The sequence below is a fragment of the Pteropus alecto genome, unplaced genomic scaffold, assembly GCF_000325575.1.
Source record: "Pteropus alecto unplaced genomic scaffold, ASM32557v1 scaffold224, whole genome shotgun sequence".
Taxonomy (NCBI): Eukaryota; Metazoa; Chordata; class Mammalia; order Chiroptera; family Pteropodidae; genus Pteropus; species Pteropus alecto.
In genome coordinates, this window is record NW_006436289.1 from 5920640 (window position 1) to 5943826 (window position 23187).

Sequence of the window (23187 nt, forward strand, 5' to 3'; positions counted from 1 at the left end):
CTCCAAAAAGAGAAATTTATTGTCTCACAGTTGTGGAGGCTGGCAGTCTGAGATCAAGGTGTCAGCAGGGTTGGTTTCTTCTGAGGGCTGTGAGGAAGAATCTGTTTCTGGCTTCTGGGCTAGTCTTTGGTGAACTGCCGGCAATCCAGCATTCCTTGGTTCCTTGAAGCATCCACCCAATATCTCCCATCATCTTCACAAGATGGTCTCCCTGTGCTCATGTCTCTGTGTCCTATTCTCTGCCTTTTATAAGGACCAGCCATATTAGATTAGAGAACACTGGACTGGCCTCATTCATGTCAACTAATTACATCTGCAGTGACCCTTATCTCCAAATGAGATTGAATTTTGAGGTACTGAGGGTTAGGACTTCAACATATGAATTTTAAGGGACACAATTCAAGCCATAACATGTGCCAATACTTTGCATATATTTGAGATTTTATTCTCACAACAACACTTTTAGGTAGGTAATGTTACACAACAACAGATGAGTAAACTGAGACTTAAAGAATTCAATAGTTTGTTCACAATTGCAGAGCCACATAAGTGGCAGAAAACTTGATTTAAAATCTAGACACTCTGATTCCAGAACCCAGGATTTTAACTACTTTATTATACTGTCTTATTTCTACTTGTATCATTTTATTTTTTGACTCTCTCGTCCCTTATAGCTGTAGGAAGTTACTTGCCAGAAACGAATAAACACTAGTAGTAAAATTTCTATGGTACCCTAACACTGCCACCTGGTGGTAAAAACAATTAAAGCCGTTTCTAACTTGGCGGCAAAAGTTGCATTGCATGAAATGCTCAATGGCTAATTACACCAATACAGTCAAATGATTATGAATTCTGTTTGATACTGCTTTTGACCAAACACAAGTCATATGAGAAAAAATAAGAACAGAACGGCACAAATTTTGAGCTCATGAAGAGATCTAAATTTTACTGAATAAAATATGTAACCCACCATAGAAAATTCTTGGGTACCTATTTTGTGATAATATATATTCAATAGCTTTATATTTTAAAAACCTATATATATTTTGAGACCTGATCTAGTCTTATTTACTTTGGAAAAACTGTTTTTTCCTGATGCCCTTGCTCTGATGACTCATTGTAGACACCATTTCCTTCTGCTGTTCAAACTCAGGATTCAAAAATAACTCAAGATTAATTAGCAATTACTAGTCATTAACTGCTCTTTGAAAGAAAAAAAGAGGGGCTTTACAGAATAATTGGCTTTGTTGCTTTTCCATCTCCTGGTGTGCAATTTTCTAGACCTTCACCTCTCTCTACAGTTTGCTATTCATTATGTCTTACTACAAGTTCAGAAATAATGTGGCATAACATGCTAACGATAAGCTAGAAAAAAATCAGTCATATGGAAATCAACTAATTTTAGAACTGGAAGACACCTTAGAGCTTATTTAGTCTAGATCACACCATTTGTTTGTTTTTCATAGGGGAACGATGGGAAATCTTGGAAGAAAGGAATTGCTGAATTGACTTTTGGGGGTGGTGGTCCGAATCAGAAATACTGACAAGGACATGGCTAAAGTGGGGTGTTGGCATTGATCCTGAGCCTGGGGTGGGGGTACTGATGACGGCTTTAGCAATAATTCATTTTTGTTTGGATCAAACGCTTTCAACCACAACATCATGACAAACTGGTATGTTGAGCTTAGATACAAGGCATATTGCAAGTAATATGTTACTAATAATTATAGAAACTTTTCTCTGGATTTGAGCTCAAAAGTATTGGAAATAGTCAGGTCCCTAAAACAAAAAGGAAAGAACCATTATCATTGTTAGTAATTTTATGTTGATGCCTCACTGAAACAAACACACTAACAGAATAATGTGCAATATCAGGGCTGGGAACATAAATAGCTTAGAAGCCTGAGACTTGATTTCATTTTTAGTTTCTAAAGTATTTCCAAGTTGGATATTTCCAAGTTTGGATGTCAAGAGAAAGAAAAAAAGGTCTCCTGAGGCCACATGCAGAGGAAAGGCTGTAGACACAGACTGACTAACATGCTGCTTCCTGCTTTTTATTCGATTTGGTTCTTTGGGGGAAAAAAAAACCAGACAATATGACTAGAGGAGGCACAGGCCAGCCAATGCTAACACATGTAGGCTTTGAAAGCTTCTATAATGTCTGTCTCTTTGTGATTGTGTGTGCTGCTGTGTAGAGCAAGAAAAACAGAACCTAAACATGGGTTTCTCAAGTCCCATGGCCACAACCTTATCCCTTCCGATGAAAACACTGTCTCTTGAAAGTTGGATATAATCAATCAACTGACATTTATTTTCTACTATGTGCTGGACCCTTGGCAAGGTGCTTTCTCTCATAAGGTCCAGCTGTCGGAGAGGCTGGTATAAAGGATACAGTCAAAACTTGTGGACCCAAAAGGGCTAATGCAGATCACATGCTTACCCCTAGGACCTGATCTGAGCATTTTCATAGGCTGACTGTCTTCCTTACAGAAAATAGGAAACTTTTGCTTATTTTCTTAACCATTCTTGTTAGTTCCAGTGTTTTTCATGTGTCCTAATAACCATATATTTCATTTTCCACCCATCCAGACTCCTTGCTCCTCCCCATTCGGTCAGGCGAGAACTCGTAAATGTCATTGGTCACAAAGCCGCTCTCCATGCTCGCCAGAGTCACGAATCCGCTTTCAGATGGGTTCACAGCCATGTTGTCATAGTCACAAGACGTGTCATCGGGAGTAGCTTCTCCCGAACACACTCGGAATGAAAGATTCTTCAGGTCAGGCCGGGTCTCGGCTAAATCGGCTTCACTTTGTTTTCGTATGACATTGTAAACCTCTAAGTCTGGGCTGTTCCCTTGGTGAGGACAGGCCCACATGGTGTGCTGCTGCTTTGTGCTGCGGCCCAGCTGCTCCCGTTTCCTAGAAAGAAACAAAACCAGGGCTGAGTGTTTTAGACAAGCGAACTTAGAATATCCTTGTGCTTCCTGGTCCAACAGCAGGAGGACGGCATCCTGGGCAATCACCACACTACGCTTCTCACCTACCTAAACTTACAGGTGTGGGCTTTGATAACAAAACAGGAAAGTGTTGCTATGTTTAAAGCGATCATGTATCTGTCATTCACTGCTGCCACAGCATAGAACAGAGGTGCTTATCCTGGGATCTCCAGAGCCCCCCGGAGGGTCCATGAATATCACATTTAAAAAACTCATCTCTAAGTGAAATTTAGCATGTCCTTCAATTCTAAATGTAAGCAGTATACCAAAGTAGAATTAGCAATATCTTTGACTTGATCACCAACAGAAATCATATTTTCTTATTATATCGGTTATAATAGATGCCTTAAAATATTTTATGCTCATCTCTACTTCAAAATTATGAGAATTATATCCACCACTACATTAAGAAAGATGCATTATGTATCACAGTATCACATATTCATTTTTGGAAATATTTTGTTAAACAATACATATTGGTATAATTGCTTCTCCTGCAATCCAGTGTATATTATTTTATTCATTTAAAAATATTGTTCTGGGAAGGAGTCCATAAGCTTCACCAGACTGCCATAGGGGCATGTGGCACAAAAATAGGTCAAAACCTCTGAGACAGAGTCCAGCTTTAGAGTTACAATTCCCAAAACAGGTGAGGTGCTGAACAGTAAAGAAGAGAAATCAAGAACCATCTGTAGAGTAAGCAGTTGGAAAATATATTTGTAATTTTTTTAGGACTGAATTCTATTTCCAGATTAGAAGACATTAATAAAAACGATCCTAGTAAAACCTAACATTTTCTAGTGCTTACTACATGCCCGTTCTGCATGTATTAACTGCTTTAATTCTAATAATCATATAAGGATGTTGTTACTAAATGAAGTAGGTTCTACACTGGAATTTTACTAATTCATCTTAAATTGGTCATCAAAGGATGCCAGATCTTATGTATACCATGATGGTGGGGAATAAAAGGTAGCTGAGAAGAGCTAAAAAATGGTGACAACAAGGTTACTTAGTGTAGCTATGTTGTTGCAATCTAAAATTGTGTATTCAACCAAAAGAAATGTCAATTAAAAGGATTTGGCTATTTTATTTTGAATAAAGTGATTTAGTTTCAGATGCTTGCCAGAATGCTGGAACAGTTGCTTTTCACATGGCTCACTATTCATTCCTTCCCTCACCCAATAAAAATTTTTGGAGTGAGAGCATACATTTATGAGAGCACTTTGCTGAGTGACGAGAGGGTACACAGGAGATGAATAACAATTCTATGCCTCAAGTCATTTAAAATCTTCCACTCGAAAACATTAACGAATAATAAAAGATCACTCTTTTAATCACAACTAAGCACAAATGCTTAGTACTTCTGAATGCTTTGAGCACGGCAGAGAATTTACTCTCAAATCTGCAGTGGTGGTTCTCTTGGAGCTGCCATGGCTTTTAATGAAGTAAACAGGGCAATGTCCAAATCTTAAAGAGTTCAGAAGACATAAAGGTTTACATGATGAAGGTTTTACTTGCCTCCTTCTACAGATCCAAACCCAACATCCAACTGTGGTGACGACAAGGAGGAGGAAAAGGGGAATGCTGGGGATTAGGAAGTAGGCAAGATTCGAGGCAGCTTCTGAAAAGAAAAACGCGTATTATCAGTATTAGTGATGTGTTTATGTGCTTCAAAATAGGCTTTAACAAACATAATAAACATCATCAACACAGAGTATTCCAAAAAGCACATTTCTGGAAGGAAAGAGGTATACAATTACCCAGTTAGCAAAGTCTTCTAGTTTTAATAAGTGAGCATTTTCTACCGGCCCTATTATCATAAGTAATAGAGAAAAAGGTGAAATTTTTGGGTTTCATGCAAAATATCGGAAGGGCGGTTTTGTTTATTAACTCTTTTTTTCCTCAGAGGAAAGAGATTCTCTCTTGTCCTTCCTCTTAACGAAGCAGGGGCTGCTTGAGCAGTGATAATGTCTTTGACTCTAAGGACAGAAATTGTAGCTCCCAAGTTGGGGTCAAGGAGAGGAAAGGAAAAAGAAGCAAGCCAAAAGTCTCAGAGTTACTACCAGGAAAGAGAAGATTACATGAAGCACATGAATCAGACTGTGGAATCTACCTAAGATGAACTGAATCCAGTTGGGAGCATGAGCAGTGACTGGAGGGCTCTTCGAGGTCTGCTTTCCTGACCTTTCCTGTCCTTTAAAATTCTCTTAGAACCAGAGAATTTTCTCTCAAGGGGCTTTGGGAAGAATCAAGGAAGGGGACTGACCCCTTTTCTACTCCTACTGGTCCAAGATTCCCAGCCATCCAGAGGTTATTGCTTTCTTTTTCCGTAAGGCTGCAAACCTGACAACCACCAAAGGAAAAAAAAAAGCCCAGACAAAACCCACTTTAAATACCACCACAATAACAAAAGGCAATAAAAATGCCATCATAGCACTTTGTACTTTTATCAAAACATTTTTATATAGTATTTGTTGTGTAATAACAGATTTGATTGGCCTTTGTCCCTGGTTCCTGGGAGGGAGGCTCTAAATCTTTGGAATTTCTCAGGTAATAGGAGTGACTGTTATTCATGACCATATCAGAGTTATGCTGGCAGAAATGTCTCAGGATGGGGACTGGTGGGGAGTGAGTGGGACCCAGAGATTGAGTTCAATTACATGGCCAATGATCAAATCAATCATGCCTATGTAATGACACGTCAATAAAACCTCTGCACACCAAAGCTCAATGGAGTTTTCTGGTTGGTGAACACATTGGTGTGTCAGAAGCATGATAAGGCATCCTGATCTACAGGGAGTGGACACAGAAACTCCCATTTGGGACCCTTCCAGAACTCACCTTATGTGTTTCTTCATTTGGTTAGTCCTGATTTGTATCCTTTATAATAAAATGTAGTCCTAAGTATAACATTTTTCTGAGTTCTTTGCATTGTTCTATGGAATTAATGAACCTGATGGGATTGTGGGCACCCTCTGGATTTATAGCCAGTTGATCAGAAGTGTAAGTGGCCTGGGGGCCCCAGAACGTGTGGCCAAAATGAAGGCAGTCTTTTCGGGGTTTGAATCCTTAAACTATAGGATCTGCACTAACTCAGGGTGGCTAGTGTCAAAATTTAATTGCAGTATTGCAATATTCTACTTTATTTTATGGACACAGTCTCTCAGGTAGATGAGAAAAATGTTACTTCCATTATGCAAATTATAAACTGAAGCACAGAGAAATTAAGTGTTTTTGTTTTTGTTTTTTTTTTAAAGTTGTTCAGTGACAAAAACCCAGATCTCCCTCTCAAAACTCAAGATGAGAGTCAAGGTTGAAAGTCCATTAGCACTCCCATTTATCATCCCATTTTCTTTTATGATTTAACTTTTAAAATGTTTTTGCCCATTTCCTCTATTTGCTTCACAAATGAATATTAATCATGGATGTTTCCATCACAGCCTAGGTCTTTTTGCTCTGATTTCTCTACATCCATTCTCTCAGCCTCTGACCTCTCCTCCTCCCCATGACTTCTGGTTGGTTCCCAAGGCTCTGTCTTCACACAGATTTTTTGCCCCTGTATAGTCTAATCTCCTTAATTGTCATAGGATAGCTCCACTTGCATATTTCACTGATGAAATCTAACATATAATGCAGTTTTTGCAAAGTCACAAATGCCCTGTTTAGTTTTATTGTTAAGTAGCTGTGGGAAAGAAGAAAGTGGGTAATTTGTGATCAAGAGAGTCCCATTATTTATTTTTCTCAGGTGAGTTTTGTACACACCTTCATTTTCTTTAAAAGTTTCTTTGGCATCTTCTTTTTCTATGTCTTCAGGAAGTATGGGTGTGGCTGGCTCTGTTCCTTCACCTGGAGACAGACACATGGACTTGAGAACCTGGAGAAAGGCATCATAATTCAGATATTCTCTGAGGTGCTACCAGGTTCAAGGTGGGATGCCAAAGAGCAGTAGCAATTTGACCAGTGTCATTTATAAACATAGAAAAGTAGAGGGTAGAATCTGTTGGTATGAAAGTTTAATCGTCTTCTTCTTTCTGGTGGACTCTTCCTGCCAAGAATCATAACAACCAGCAGGCAGCTGGCATCAGGGCACATAAAGGGGAAGGACCAATGACTCACTTCTAGGACCATAAATTATCAGTTTGGCTCACTTCTTGTTTAATTGGATTGAATTCTTCCTTTCATATTGTCAATAATGACAGGTAACATCCCAAACCAAATTTACAACTGTTCCTTTACAGAAAGCTTCGAGAAATAGGCAATGCTAGAGAGTGAGATTACTGAACTATTTGTCAGTAACTATGGCTGGGTGTGGCATATACCTGTCCAAATAGTCTGGGTTAGCACCAGTGGTCTTTCTGTTGAATAATCTGATATAAAGAATATAGCTACTAAGCCTATGAAGGGCTGTGAAATAGCCCAAATTAACCAAAATCTCAAAAGACAAACTTACCTCCAGGAGCAATAAAAGGGCCTGTTGGTTTCTCTGTAGCAGAAAGAAATAAAAACAAAAATAATAACTAAATTTGCATGCCGTTTGAATGAAATTGGCCAGATCATGGCATCCATTTATTTGCTCATTCAGTCATCTAATAAACTATCTTAGTGTTACTAGATGCCAGGGATGGGGATAGTAAGTCTAAAGAATCACTTGTGCACAAAGACTAGCCTTCCCCTATCTTTGCTTGGGTACTTCTTTAAAAAAAAGTAGTTTGAAAATTTAAATATGGGAATTTCCAAACATACACAAAAATAGAAAGGCTGGTAGAATGAACCTTTATGTACTATCACTCAGTTTTAGCTCTTATCAACATATGGCTAATTTAGTTTCAACAATAATTCCTACTCCTTCCCAGCTATACTCAAGCCTGGATTATTTTAAAGCAACCCAAGACATTTTAACGATTCCTACTGAGGATGTTTAGAAAGCAACAAACATTGATCTTCAAGTGGTAGAAGTGGTTGGGGGGCTAAGCAGATCACTGGCCAGCCCCTAGGCAGAGACTGGTGATCTAAAACCCTGAGTCATTTTAAGTATTTCAGAGAGCCTTGGAAAAGTCAGGTTGCATAGACAACTTATATCAAATGTTTTTACATTTGGCTGGGAGTGTGTCAGCCTCTTATACTGGTAGTCAAACTCTTATGCTAATGGGATATTCTAGGATTCACAGGGATGGGGTCCTTAAAGGAGAGATTTTAGAATTAACAGTCCTAAGGCCAGGATGTCAAGGCTATTTAGAGAAGACTTTTAATCATCTTCTCGTAAGTGTATGAGTTTGTAGAGATGATGCAAATTCATTAATTTATTTAAAAACACACATATAGTATATGCTGTATGACAGAAACATCATCATGTTCTGTTTTATAAAAACAAACACATTTATCCTGATAACAGCTTTATAAGGTAGGTGCTATTATTATTCTGATTTCGTACACGAGGAAACTGAGGTACAGGGAGAATAAATAATTTGTTCAAATCTCACAGCTAATAAGTAGCTGAACTGGGATTGGAACTAAATAAATTCAAATGAAAATTAAAATCACAAGGAGACAAACTCTGTGTTAGGTGGAGATGCAATAGCAAATGAGAAATGGTCCCATCCCTCTAAGGCTCTTATACACTACTGTTTGGCCATAAAATATGGAAATAGAGGACAATATTAATAAATATCGATTCCATGACATTACATTACAATACATAGTATATTCAATAACATTACGTGATCTGTTCATTTTCCTGTCCCTACATGGTTCAGTCCACTGTGCAAAACTGCAGTAAATGGCACATTAGTGCATCATTTCCTTCCATGCTGCAGTGCATCTGCAATGCCTTGCCTCTGACTTGTCTCTGATTTTCACTGAATCCACCTCTGCCTTTAGCATACCCCAGACGTAATCAAGTGTTCAGATCTGGCTAGCGTGCCACCTACTCTATGTGGTTATGTGGTCTTGTGGTCAAATCTGATTTTAGATGTTATTCAACCAGTCCTTTGCCACTCTGGCATAAGGATGATGTGCCATCCTGTTAGAACCGCACTGGGTGATCTTCCCCTAGTCCATCAAGTAGAGAGATTAGTTGGTCAAACATGCATGTTTCCAGACCTCATGCCAACCATGTAGCAACAGGGCTTGTACATAGGTGGTTAAAGTACTGTGTGTGTGGTGCTAGGATCCTCACAGGAGGAATACCTCACCTAGTTTGGAGGGGCCCTCAAAGGTTTTGCAGAGGAAATTTTTTTACATTTCCTTTTGAAGTAATTTCAGATTTATGAAAATTTGCAAGACTGGTACAAAGAATTTCCACAATCCTCCACCTAAATATTATCATTTTATCACATTTCATTCATTTAATTATTCTCTTTATATATATCTCTATGTTTATATCTATGCATCTATATTTTTATTTATATCTACATATAGATGCATGTATGTATGAAAACATATACAGACACATGCATAACTTTTTTCTTGAGAGTAGGTTGTAGGCTTGGTTATGCTTCACTCCTAAGTACTTCGATGTGTATTTTAGAAGATGTGGGGTGTGGCATTTTCCTACATAACCACAGTATAATGATCAAAACTAACAAATCAACATTGATATCCTGTTATCTAATTGATATCCTGTTATCTACAGACCTTATTTAAATTCTCCCAATTGTCCTAATAATGCCCTTTATAGGAAACCATCCTCATCATCATCCTCATCATCCTTATCCAGAACTCAATACACAATCACTTGTTGCACTTAGTTATTATGAGAGTAGGTGGTGTTTAACTTGAACCTGAAAGGTGAGTTGAGATGAAGAGTTGACTGGGAAAGGAGAAGGGTGCTCCAAGCACAGGAAACAGCAATTAAGAGCTTGTGGGGAATTTCATAATGCACAGAGAGAAATGGAATGCAGGGAGAAGTTGTGAGAATGAAGCTGGAGAGAGGCAAGGGTCTGATCACACCGATCCTTTATGGCATGCTAAGGTGTGTGAACTTATCCTGAGGATAAGGCAAGGTGTTAGTTTTTTTTCTATATTCCCATCTCCTTCTGCCAGATCTATTCTCTGTGTTCTTGGAGGCTCACATCTATGGATTGTGTCACTGGAGCCCCCTTGTCCTTCAGCCTCTGAATGGACTTAACTTAACCAATGAGCGGCAGAGGCAGGAGTTCAGAGAGCAGGAGGAGAGAGAGGTCCAGGTATTTATTCCTCTCCTCTCTTCCCACTTCACTGTGGTTTGACAGTAGATAAACTGTATGGTCACAGCTCCTGTTGGGTGGCTCCTCTTCCATGACCCTAAGCTTTCTCTGGGTTCCGCTAAAGCCATTCTCTCCCTTCACTCCTTTAGGCCTATGGATAATAAGAGCTTCCTATTGTAGCTAGTCCCTGGGCATTTACCATCTCTTGCTCTTTGCCCACATTTCTGCAAATATCCTTTTAATATACTCTTTTCATTAAACTTATATATCTTTTCCTGCCAGGATTCAGTCTAATACAGGTAATAGCAAAAGCAATAAACAGTGTGATTTTAAAAAATGAACTAGGTTAGAGTCCAAAAATAAAAGGATATAAAAACAACTGTCAAAATCTCACATTTCAAAAAATGTTTAAAAAGTACAAAATTTTAAATCATGGCACTAATAGGATATAATTCTCAAAGTGATGGGAAGCCAGTTTTTAACAAATGTTTTGCTTTCGTTGCTCTGAAAGGTGACTTACTAAGCCAGCCTCTGTCTTTGCAACCTCCCTGCCTAAGACAACTTTGAGGGGGTGAAAAGGGAGGAAAGAAACCTGTTAGCAGCAAAAATTGCAGCAAAAGCATAGTCCAATTTAGACAATTTTTAAATGACGGGATTATTTAGTCACCAACTAGATATAATTAACAAGTCGCTCTACTCTTGTCAGGAAAGTATCCAGAAATGGAACCAAGCAGTTGGCTTCACGGAGGTGAGAAACTTCAGGGACAGATTAAAAGTCACTTCAAGTTTAGATCAAAGTCAGTTATAATGGAGGAGTTTGGGAAACTCCAGTAGAATGAGACTACAGTCCTGTAGCCAAACCCTTAACAGATCTAGAAGCAAATACCAGTTGAATTTGCAAGACATGTATAGAAGGTGGTCCGGGAGTTTGAGCCTGCTCATTAAAGTGTCTGCTCTCTGCGTAATGGCAGTGTATTTTATCATCTACCTCCTCTGGTTATTATTTTGTTTCCTTAAAGCCCCAGAAATAATCTCACATGGCTGTTAGAAGACTTGCAGGAATAACGGCCAGGTTCCTTTCACATTTCTTCTTTATTCCAAGTTTCTACAGCCAAACTCACATGTGGAAAGAATAAGAATTGGTAATTGTCCATTTAGAGGGCTTTTTGTTTTCTGCAGTTCTCATAATTCTTGCTTCGTCATATATAAATTAGACCCTTTCTTTTCTTCATCCCTTCTCTTAGCATCTGATACCCTTCTTCTTTGCTAGAATTACTCCTCAACGAGAAAATGTCGCTACATTTCCCTTTACAAGAAATCCCAATCTTTAATATTGCTGCAAGCTTTCTCAGAGACCACATAACAAATTCTTGGAACTAGCAGCTGCTTGTGAAATGAGAGAGGAAGTTGAGAATTCAACCATATAACTTGGGAGAGGATTCGTTACCATCGGAATATTTGCAAATGAAGTTGTTCTTCATGTTGCATCGGTCATCATTCCACTGGAACATGTAGGGGCCCCCGATGCCAGTGGGTGCTGACGGCTGATGGTACATGACCACGCAGACCTCGCTCTCACAGGAAGGCTCATCCACATACCAGTTCCTGTAGGAAAGGGGTCAACAGTGGGGGCAACTGGAGAAAGATGCCACAGGACTTAAAAGCCTTGTTTTCCCATCGAATTTCACTGCTTCATGAACTTTAGATTCTACTTCAGAACATAATACAGAGAAAGGGAGGAATCGAAGTACTTCTAGTAAGTAGAATCACACACTTTCTAATATGACCATCATAATCAATCATCTGACATTTGCCAAAATCTCTTTGCAGGGAAGACTATATTACCATATGATGTCTGCCAAGTAATTATGAGAAAAAGCAGCCAGCAGAACCAGTCTGGATGATTTTATTTCCTTCTTGCTTTTTGATAACTGGATTTGTTTTTCTATTTTTAAGAATCAGATGCACTGAGAAGAGGCTTGACTTATCTCATCCAGAGCTTGCCCTGCTACCCATCTCCCCATACTTTTTAATTGGCTATAACTGCCTTCTCAGCCCTGGGAAGTAGATGAAAAATTCAAGCACCAGACTTCTTAAAATGTAGAGGCTGTCAAAGCAGATGAGGGTGTGGGAACAAGAGTAGGAGGCCCACCTAGTCTTTTTCAGTTGTTTCCACTTCATCAGGCTGATAAGCCCCTCTGTCAGCCTCCACTGCTAGGTTTCTTGTCTTTGTCTCCTTGGCTCCCGATGGGGTGCAATAGCAGCCTAAGCTCCACTACTCAGTGGTACTTAGAATTAAATGGTGCTGCTACCCAGCTGGATATGTGGGTGCCAGGTCAAGGCTTTGGATTCCATAGAGAGTCTCAGTGCTGTGAGCACCCACCCCATGCATTGACCTAGGGCTGGACTCTGTGGTCTGCCTGGTTACCCACCTGAGCCGTTGCCTTCTAGCATTCAGATCTTGCCGTAATGCTGAGATTAATAGTTGGGCCCTACTGCTCTGCCTAACTCTTGTCAGAGCCCCTCTTTAGGAGACAGCCAAGAGACAGGTCTCCTCATAGCACCCCATTACGGCTTTGCTTAAGTGCTGTGTTCTGTCTTCTAAAAGGAAGATCCTTTGCTGTACCCACTGGGTCGAATGTGCCTGGACAACAGCTGAGCTTGCAACACTGCTTGGATATTGTGCCTGGACAGTTGGGCGCCTCAATTGAGGCTGGGCTCTGTATCTCATTAGTTGCCTTCAGGCCATTTTCCAACCCTGTTGGAGGGCCTCCTACCCTGACTTGCCTGTTCTCCTCACTGGCCTTATGGCTTTATGCCATTTCATTTTACAGATGATAGAATGGATGGAATATTATACCTGGCACCTAGTTTCTGGACTTGAGCCAGCTTTTAGGCTCAGAACCCACTGATAAAAAGTGGGCTCTGAGCCTAAAAGCTGGCTCAGAACCCACTGGCTTGGTTCCCAGGAAGAAGGACCCTTCAACACTACAGCAGGTACGCATGGTAATAATTTCCCCTTTTCTCCCAAAGGGACCTATGACCATTTATTCAAGTAATCATATACTGTGGAAAGAGGAAGACCCAAATATTATAAAGACTTTTGGACACAAAGTATAAGTAGACGTTGATATCCAAAGACTAGAACTGTCGTCAAGGCTACCCATTAGTGTGGGAGCATATTGAGGCCAGATCTTAAGTGGATTTCTGGCCCAGGACCAGCTCATAGTGGGACCCATCTGGTGGTCATTCCCCAGACCCCAAATATATGAATCGAAAGTCTATGGGTTAAGAGTTATAATAGTAGAGAAGGTCAAGTGGAAGCTTCTGAAACTGTACTCCTCCCCACCCTCTCCAAGACCGTAAATAAAAACAGTATCTTACCCAGGGGAAGATGACAGAAAGTAGTGCTACCCCTAAAGATCTAGGGAATGCAAGGGTTGTATTCCCCATCATATCTTTATTTAATTCACTAGTCTGGCTCCTGCAAAAACCAGGCAGATCCTGAAGGATGATACTGGAGTAGCATAAACTAAACCAAGTAGAAGCCTCAGTTGTAGCTGTGAGCACCCTAGCTTTTTGCTAGAGCTGGATAACATGTCCTCTAGCTCTTTGCTAAAGCAAGTACCTACTATGAAGGTACTTAGTATGCCCTTAGTACCTACTATGAAGATCTGATGAACACATTCTTTTCAATCTGTATCAGAAAAAAATCAGAAATAGTTTGCATTCATTTGGAATGGACAACAGTATACATTTATAGTCTTGCCTCAGGACTATACTAATTTTCCTACCCTACATCATAATGTGGTATGAAGAGACCTGGACTGGCAAGACATTTTGCAGAAAATTACACTGGTCCACTATCTTGTTGACATCATGCTAATTGAACCCGATGAGCAAGAATTTGCTAGTACATTGGAGGTTTTAGACTCACGTGCTGCAAGTGTTGGAGATAAACCCTGTGAAGATTCAGGGACCTGCCACTTCATGAAAATGTGTAGATGTCGATGTCCAGTGATCTGGAGAATGCCAGAACATCTCTTTCAAATTAAAAGGATTTCGTGCAATAACTTGCAGAAGGAAGCATAGCGCCTAATAGGCCTCTTTTGGGTTCTAGAGGCAGTATGTTTCACACCTAAGAATACTGTTCTGGCCCATTTACCAGCTGACACAAAAGACAGCCATCTTCGAATGGGATCCAGAGCAGAAAGGGACTCTGAAGCAGGTCTAAGCTGTGGTGTAAGCAGTCTTGCCATGTGAGCCATATGATCAAGCAGACTCTATTATTAGAAGTATCAGTGGTGGAGAAAATAATGTCATAAAGAATTTGTGCCAAGCTCCAATGAGAGAATCACAATACAGACCCCTAGGATTCTGTAGCAAGGCCAGGTCATCTGTAGCTGAGAAAGAATCACCTTTCGTAAAATAATTCCTGGCTTGCTACTAGGCAAGGAGCACCAAGAGAGGTACTGTCAGACATACCTAGTCATAGGTTGGCCAGGTATGGAGTCCATCCATTAGAATATGGAAGAGGTACATACAGGACTAAAGGGCATTCTATGAGTAGGACCAAAGGGCGCTGCATGAATAGGTAGAGCAGACTGCTGTGACATCTATCACTGTTGTACCAGAGCCTCTCCCTATGGTACCTAAAAGAACCCCTTACAACTAACAGATGGAGACAGAATCAGCCTGAGTTTGGTTTGTGGATAGGTCAGGCAAGTATGGGAGTACAACTCCAAATGGACAATAGCTGCACTACAGCCCCCTTCAGAGGTGGCCTTGAAAGATCTCTCAATGGCCAGATTTTAGTTGGTGTACCTGGTTAACCAATTTGTGTGGAAAGAGGGGTTATTGGAGGTTAGAATATATAAGGACTCAGGGCAGAGAGCCTGGCCAGCCGATCAGGAGAAAAAAAATCTTTCCAAAAGGAGAAAGAGTGGAAGACTGGGGACAAGGAGCAATTGGATAGAATGATGTGAACAGACATATGGCATTAGGCATAAAGTATGAGATTCTATCCCATATTAAAGCCCACCAGAAAGCATCTAGCAAGAGGCCCTAAACAACCAGGGAGACAAAATGACTCAGCCAGTCGATGTCAGCCAGCCTGTTAGCTACTCCAGTGCCGGTGCAATAGATACACACCAGGGATGCATGGGCTCCGTAGTGTTGGTTTCCACTCTCCATGCTGATCTAGCAATTGCTAAAAATCCAACCTGCCAGCGACAGAGACCAGTGCTAGGTCCCTGAAAGAGCACCAACCCTAAGAGACACTTGGTAGCAGGTTGACTACACTGGACTCCTTCCAATGATTCATTTTGACAGGGATAGACACACAATCTGGGTATGGATTTGCCTTTCCTGCCTCAGGGCCTCAGTCAGCTTACACAGTAATTGATCTAACAGCACAAAATCCCAAGTAACATCTCATCAGATCGAGAGACCTACTTTACAGCAAAGGAGGTGTGGGAGTAGGCACCTGGCCAGGCGATTTACTAGTCACATCATATATTGTACCATCCTGAAGCTGCCAGACTGACAGAGTGATGAAAGAGCTGTTGAAAACACAGCTGAAGCACTTGCTTAGAGGCAGTATGTTGTGAGAACAGGACATCATCCTCCAAGATGCAGTTTATACTTTGAATCAATGACCTTTGTATCATCCTGTGTCCCCAAGAGTAAGAATACATGGGTCTGAGAGCCAAGGGGTAGCAGCAAGAGTAGCCCTGATTACTCTCACTGGTAGTGACACACTTGAAGAATTTGTGCTTCTTGTTTCTGCAATGCTGGGTTCTGTGAGTTTAAAGGTCCTGGTACCTAAAGGGGGAATACTTCCATCAGAAGATATAGCAAGGGCCTTATTGAACTATCAGCTATGGCTGCCTCTTGGGCATTCTGGAATCCCTGTGTCCAGGGGCCAGCAGGCAAGAAGAGGAGTCATTATTTTGGCAGGGGTAACTGACCCTAATCATGAGGTGGAAGCAGGTCTGCTGTTACAAATATGTTTGGTGTCCAGGTTATCTATTTGGGTACCTGTTGGTACTCATGTGCTCAGTTTTGATGGTAATTGGAAAAGTGCAATCACTCTAGCCTGGTAAGTGTAAGGTGACTAGGGCCTCACACTTCTCAGGGATGAGAGGCTGGGTCCTACCACAAGGTAAGCCACTGAGGCTCCCTGAGCGGAGGGTGAGGGGAATCTGGATTAGAAAGTAGAGGGAGATGAGTAAGTATCAGTTGTGGCCCTGGGATCAGCTGCAGTGGTGGGGAGTGAAGTTCATCTTATTAACCTTCCTTTGTTAAATTTCTCCCAGGAAGAGAGGTCTATGAGAATTATGGAGGAGCTACTTCTGGAACTTAGATGAAAATGTGGTTCTAATCAGCATAATGAATGGACTTTGATAGATGCTGACATGCTGTCTTGAGTGTAATAGGTAAAAATTATATATTTTAATCTTCATTCTTTTGATTGATAATGAGTTTAAACTTTTTTCATATGACTATTTACCAGTTAGATTTTTTATTTTGTAAACTGTCTGCTCAGGTCTTTTGCCTCTTTATCTTTTAGGGTTTTATTAACTCATATAAACTTTTAGTGTCTTATTGACTTATATAAACTCTGTCACAAAGAGATGTTAATTCTTTGTTAAATTTGTTACATTTTCCCAGTCTTATGTCTGTCTTTCAATTTGATGCTTTTCGACATCACTGCATTTCCTAGGGAGGGGGACTATGGCAATGCCATGGTGCCAGGGTGGGGTATGAAATGAGTGAGTCTTGATGCTGTGGGTTTAAGAGAGTCCTATAAACTGCAGACTTCCTTATGTCTTTTCTTGGTCAATTCATCGAATTAGATCTTGGCTCTGATTTCTTGCCCATCATCATGATTCCTTTGGTCTGGAGTCCTATCTTAAGTCTTAGCCCCACAGACCTTCTATCTCTCACTGGAGTTCTAGTCCAAAAAGCCAGATAGCCAGAACCACTGACTTGAAGCATTGCGTGCCATTAAAACAATGCTTCTGGGCCACACCCTCCTGAGCAGAACTCTTGGGAAAGGAACTGGGCCCAGATCAAGGCTGATTCACCACTTTCTCCAAACTGCTTTGGTCAGTGCTTTTCTACTGCTGCATCCTCTTTAGGGCTCTGCCTGCTGAGGCCTTCTCCATTTCCTCATTGACGTGGCACCGTAGATCCAGCCTCCCCACTTTTTGTGTTATGTCAAGTGAATTAGCCGCTTTGGGTTCCACACACTTACCTGAATGTTGATGTGCTGCCATCGGTCCAAGCATAAAAGTCCTGGCAGACTGTGCTATTGCTTTGTTTTTCCTCACGCCTCCTGAGCCCAATCCAAAAATCACCATCAGATGCCAGGAGGTTTTCAATAAACTTTTCTATTAGTTTCTGTTCATCTTCGGACTCGATGCTGACTAGCTGGCCCCCATCCCTCCGGCAGGCTGCTCTGGCTTCCTCAAAGTTCAGTCTTCGAGAAGCATCATGGAAGTAAACAACTTTATAACAAGGCCTCCGTGTCCCTCCCCGGCAGATCAGCTGTCCTAGAGAAAAAGGAAGCCAATCTATTTCAGTATTCCCCACAGTACACCAGGGCAGGGATGCCTGGAGGCATGTGAATGAAGCCATTCCCAGGCAGGGATTCTGATTACTCATCAGTGTTAAAATGTCAGTTAGGGTTCTTAGAGCAAATTAATACCTCTCCCAGCCTGGAGATGCAGTGAGTTAAACTATATTGTGTAGTGATTCCATGTTTTATTTGCTTCATTATAGATTCTAAGAAAGCAGACATTTTTTTTTACCATCTTTTACAAGAGAGGTAGATGAAGATTTATGATTTCACTTAAAGGCACACAAATCATTTCATGCCATTAGGGAGTCTCAGGGGATAGTGTGGCTTGAAGTGAGTCATCTGTTTGGTAGTTCCTTCAGGTAAGAGATGCATTCTGAAGTCAGGTGTGGGATCCTCAACCCTGGAGACCTCTGCCTGTGTGGCAGGACTGAGAATTCACCCAGTCTGTGGTGTAAGCAGAAGGTAGGAGCATCAGATCCATAGGGTTTTCTGCTTCTGCTCTTGTTTAAAGACAAAAGTTGAGGTTTAATGAACTCTTAACTATGTGCCAAGAACTATGCTAAGGGCTTTTACATTTATACACATTCTTTATCTCATTGAACTCTCATAGTAATCCCTCAATGTAGGCATTGTTTATGCCCCATTTTATAGATGAGAAAACTGAGGTTTAGAGAAATTAAGTAATTTGGCTAAGGTCACATAGCTTTAGCAGCATTGCCTGAGTCGGAACCAAGATCTAATTATAAAATCATGACATTAACCACTGAACTATATTTTGCCCACTTCCTACTTCACTCTATGCTCATGTTGTTCTGCAAGCCCATGCAATGTGTCTCTGACTGACTGAGACCTGAAAGGCAGAAGATCATCTCAGACAAATAGATGGGATTCTACAGAGGTCCAAATAAATTGTTCACCAGTACACAACACTTTAGCTTGTGTCTGGGTGCCTGAAGCCTTGCTGCACCTGACACATTAGCCTCATTATTCCTTTGTTTCATCAACATGTATTGAGTGTACACTCTGTGCCTGGTGCTGTGCTAGGTGCTGTAAATAAGGAAACAAACTCCAGTTCCTATCCCACAGGAGCAGACAGCATATGTTTCTGAATCCAGATGTACAAAGTGAAAACCACATTTCAACAAGAGGAATCTCTTGCATTGGAAAGCCGAATCGTAGGTTGTGGGTGTGAATTGTTTCCAAAGAGACGGATAAAAGATTTTGGTTTGGGAACCTCTTCCCAGCCCTCACGGTAAGTTCTCATTTCCCTAACGTGGTTTGCCGCTGTGCAGGGAGCCAGATAGCATTCACTATTCTCAATACTGTCCAGAATACAGGGCAAAGGCCACAGATAGTTAAAACTGCATTTTCGGTGCTAAATGAGAACAGAGCACATACAGATAATCCAGAAAGCTCCTGTGATTTCTTATTTTCTATTTTTTCTTTCTTCGCTTTGGTAAAGAAATTCTAAATAAGCAACAAGTTATAAGAGTTTTGCATCTTTTTCCTTTCGCTGTCATTCTGCTATTGCTAAATAGAGAAATTCCAACAGTGCTGGTCCATCGGTAAAATAGGAGGACTTAAAAGCGTAACATCTCGGTAAAGAGATGTTCCAGAAAGACTGGGGACTGCGGGCCAGAGAGGCTGTAGCTGAGCTACTGCCTGGGGAGAAGGTTGGGCCCGCCCAACTTCTATGAGTCCCTAAAGGTGGCTCCAAATGAGGCAGCAACAAATGAATGAGTCCCAGGAAACCCCAGCCTGGCCACCAGTAACACATAAACTGGAGTTGAATTTCCCGATGGTTCCTGCTTTTCCACCATGTGATTATCAAGGGAAAACAAAATACTTTAAAGGAGTTTCCTGTAGCGGCCGGCCACTCCGGACATCGCAAGTCAGCTGGTGAGTGCCAGAGCTGGATGGAGAGGGTTGGGGCGGGGAAGGGGCACATCTGGTTCCCTTGCCTTCAGGAAGTGTCTTTCTCTTCTCGTTTACAGTAAGGGGAAGGATAGGAGAGCCTTGTGTACCCCATGGCTAAGGATAGAGCCTATGCAGCCCTAACTCAAGCAGCCTAATTCAGTTACACTCCTCTTTCGCTGTCCCGCACTCCACCCCATCTTGAAACCAGCTTTAAGTTCTTTAAATCAGCTGAGAAAGCACGGATAACAGAGTGCAGGTTTTCGTTCTCCATCTCTCTTGGCCAGTCTGTCGCCTGCAAGGTGGACCTGAGAAAGGAGAACAGACATACCCCCCCACCCCACACCCCGCGACATGCAGAACGAATGGAAGAGGGAAGAAGCCAAAGCACTGTACCTCCTCTGAGATCCAAGTCCGAGGCTGCAGTTAGTGACACGACAGGAGGAAGGAAACAGAGAGTCATTCCCCAGAGTCAGGCGGGGCTTGTCCCGCGCCAACTAGGCTTCTTTTCCGATCTCTAAGCGCTCTTATTCCCGGCGTTGGATCCAGCCATCCTCCCCACGAAAAAGACCAGGAGTAACAGACTGGGTTCCCATGGCACCGCCGATCCAGAATCCCTACTGTAGCCGCCGTCTCCAGGGGGAGGGCAAGGGAGTTGGTGAGCCCACTCTGCATGGGGTCCTGGGGACTGTTTCGCCGCGCTCCATGGAGCGGGCCGAGGGGGCGCCTACTGGGGCAGATTTGCTCACTGTCCCACCTAGCCTACGTCCTCCAAATTCCGGTAACCCCAGGAGGGGAACGAACTTCGAGCGGTCCTGGCTATGCAGGAAATCCAGGCGGGTCTCAGCCGCGCGGCAATTGCTTGCTCCCCTTGGAGCAGGGGGCGCCGGAGGGCTGTCCACTAGTAGGGTGGGGACGCCACCCCCACCCACTCTGCAGAGGGCCAGAGAAGTGGCATAGCGTTCCAGAGGATAGCGGTACCTGGGGTGCAGTGGGTGCATTCGCCGAGCCCTCCCGGGAATCAGCCCCTGCCCCAGGGCACGCACTCACCGCTTAGCAGACGACCGGTCACGCCCCGGGGCCCGGCCAGCAGCATGACCAGCAGCACAGCCTGCAGCGCCGCTCCCAGCGGCATGGCCGGGCTCTAGTGCGCGCTCGGACACCTGGGCGCTACCGCAATTGAGCTGGCGGACCCACAGTAGTGTGCACGACAACTGCAACGGCGGTAGCAGCATCTCCAGAGGACCGATGGACCCAGCACCCGGAGGAGGCGGGGAGGGCGCGGAGCCAGCCTGTCGCCCCTCCGCCCCCTGAGACGTCACTGTGGGGAGGGCAGCCCCTCTGGCTGGCCCGCCCCCGACGGCCTCCTCCAGCAGGCTCAGCGTTGGATACCCCGCCCGTCTGAGGGAAGCGAGCAGAGGAGAGAGAGAAGCCAGCTAGCTCCTTGCCCCGCTCCGAGCTTCTCAAGAAGGTACTGCAATTGCCCAGGACGCAGGGCCGGGGAAAACCTCAGTCTGACTTCTCAGAAATCCGAGGAAGAGAAGCATTGTGGCTAAAATCAACCACATCTCACCCCGAATCCTGCAGGCATAGCCAAATTCACCCAAGCTCTCGGCTCTGCAACGTGGGCAGATGGGAGAAGCAAGGCACTGAGACCTATCTGGGGCTGGGTAGAGAGCAGTCCAGGAGCTCAAGGCTACCCTTAAGAAAGTAGTGGTGGATGTAGAGAACGCCGAAGTAGGCAGTGTGCCTACTGGCCAGGCAAGTTATGCGACAGCGTGGTTAGGGTCCAGAGAAGGAAGCTAAGTTAGAGTTCTGGCTGAGAGGAGAGTAGCTCCTCGAGAAGCCAAAGGGTGACCCTGAAATCAGCAAGGAAATAATACTGTACTGCTTTTTGCAGGTCACATGTTGGGAGGTGGGGGTGATTGTTCAGCTCTGGACTTATGATAGAAGAGAGATGATCACCCCCCGCCTCTATGAGTGACACCAGTTCTCTGGAAAAGCTTTCCTCATGAACCCAGCCCTTCATGTGTGCTTCTTCTAAACTCCCACTAATAGCTGTGTTTTACATTTGCTTCTTATAGTAAGCAAAATGTTTTAAAATCTATTCAGACAATAAGGTGTGAGCCTCTTGTCCAAAAACTAAGGTACTAAGAAGGTGGGTCTGATTTCTTTGCCTTTCCCTCCATTCCCTGTTCTTGTGAAGCACAGCGGAAGCTCCATTTGGGCTACTGACTTCTGGGTTTTGGTCTCAGCTTGAGCCACTGCAAGTTTAGACAAACAAACCTGAATACAGGCTGGGGGTGAGGAGGGATCTGTTTCAGTACCAGCTGATAATATGGGAAAGCTCTGCTACTGCAGAAAACAGTACCATCAGCAGGATGAGGACTGACCTTATGGCAAGTTCATTTACAGACCATTTTTATGCTGGAATTAGAATATCTCATGCCCAACATACATTCCTTCTAGAAATTCCTGATTATTCTAACAAAGGCAGAGCTTCTATAATGAAAAGCAGCCCTTGAGTTGGCATCAGATGGTCTTTCCAGTCCTGCTTTTCTCCATTTAATGTCTTAAGGGGGCAAGTATTTTATTTATTTATTTATTTTATTTTTTATTTTTATTTTTTTTACCTGTGTTTCACTTAAATTTTGGTAACACTAAAAGTTACCAAAGAGTTTTGTGAAGGGTTGATAAGGCAAATAGACATTCAAGTATGTAGATATCTGGGCACTTAATGTCAAGTGCAAAAGATTTATTTCCAGTATTACATCTATAACAACTTAGAGAAACCATTACTTTGACCCAATTGAGTAAATTGTGCCCTGAGTTCTCCCTTTCATACCTTGACTCTGGGTTCACATAGACTTTGTTAAGGTATGCAGTCAACCTAAGTAGTAGATTACGATAACAACTCCAATTCTTCACACCACCCTCTATCTACACGCTTTACTATGTGGCTTTGAAGTTCCTCTTACTAAAAGGGCAGAGTATATTTTCCTATCTCTTGTCTTTGTGTTTGATCATGTGACTTGTTTGGCCAACAGAATGAACCAGAAGTTTCTGAGCCTAGACCAGAAAAGGCCTCACATATTTTGATTGTTCCCTTGCTTCTCTGCTGCTCTGAGAGGAACGGAGCTCAGACATCCCTCTGGATCATGTATATCCCAAAGAAGGTATGAGGAGCAGAGCTGCCTCAATCAATGGACATGCAGTGAGAAGCAGGCCTGCCCCAGGTGCTGTGGTCTGAAACAGGGCTGTCTGGCTAATCCTAGATCAGCCAACCCCTCAGCTGACCTACAGATGTGTAAGCAAGAATAAATGTTTGTTTCAGATCACTTTGTCATGTAGTATTGTTGCAGTAATACTTGATGATTACACCTGGTAATGCAGAGAAGTATCATCAGGGGGAGCCTAGTTGCCAAGAAAGCTCACAAAATAGAATTTTTCTTGGTGAAATTATCTTGATCCAGGGTCCAATCTTTAGTTTGACAAGCTCAAACCCA

At 42.5% G+C, this 23187-nt stretch overlaps 1 protein-coding gene across 2 annotated transcripts; it reads right to left on the reverse strand.

Moving 5' to 3' along the window:
• Positions 1-420: 420 nt before the first annotated feature.
• LAYN (layilin) lies at positions 421-20925 on the reverse strand. Of its 2 annotated transcripts, XM_006912826.2 has the most exons (8): positions 20732-20925; positions 20078-20101; positions 17441-17738; positions 11630-11787; positions 7449-7481; positions 6761-6844; positions 4517-4619; positions 421-2918 (listed from the first exon to the last, which is right to left on the reverse strand). In XM_006912826.2, exons 1-8 carry the CDS (start codon positions 20814-20816, stop codon positions 2555-2557), a joined length of 1149 nt encoding a protein of 382 aa, XP_006912888.1. In that variant the 5' UTR covers positions 20817-20925; the 3' UTR covers positions 421-2554. The 2 variants fall into 2 exon arrangements, with proteins under 2 accessions (XP_006912888.1, XP_024903253.1); XM_025047485.1 differs by lacking the exon at positions 20078-20101.
• Positions 20926-23187: the final 2262 nt, after the last annotated feature.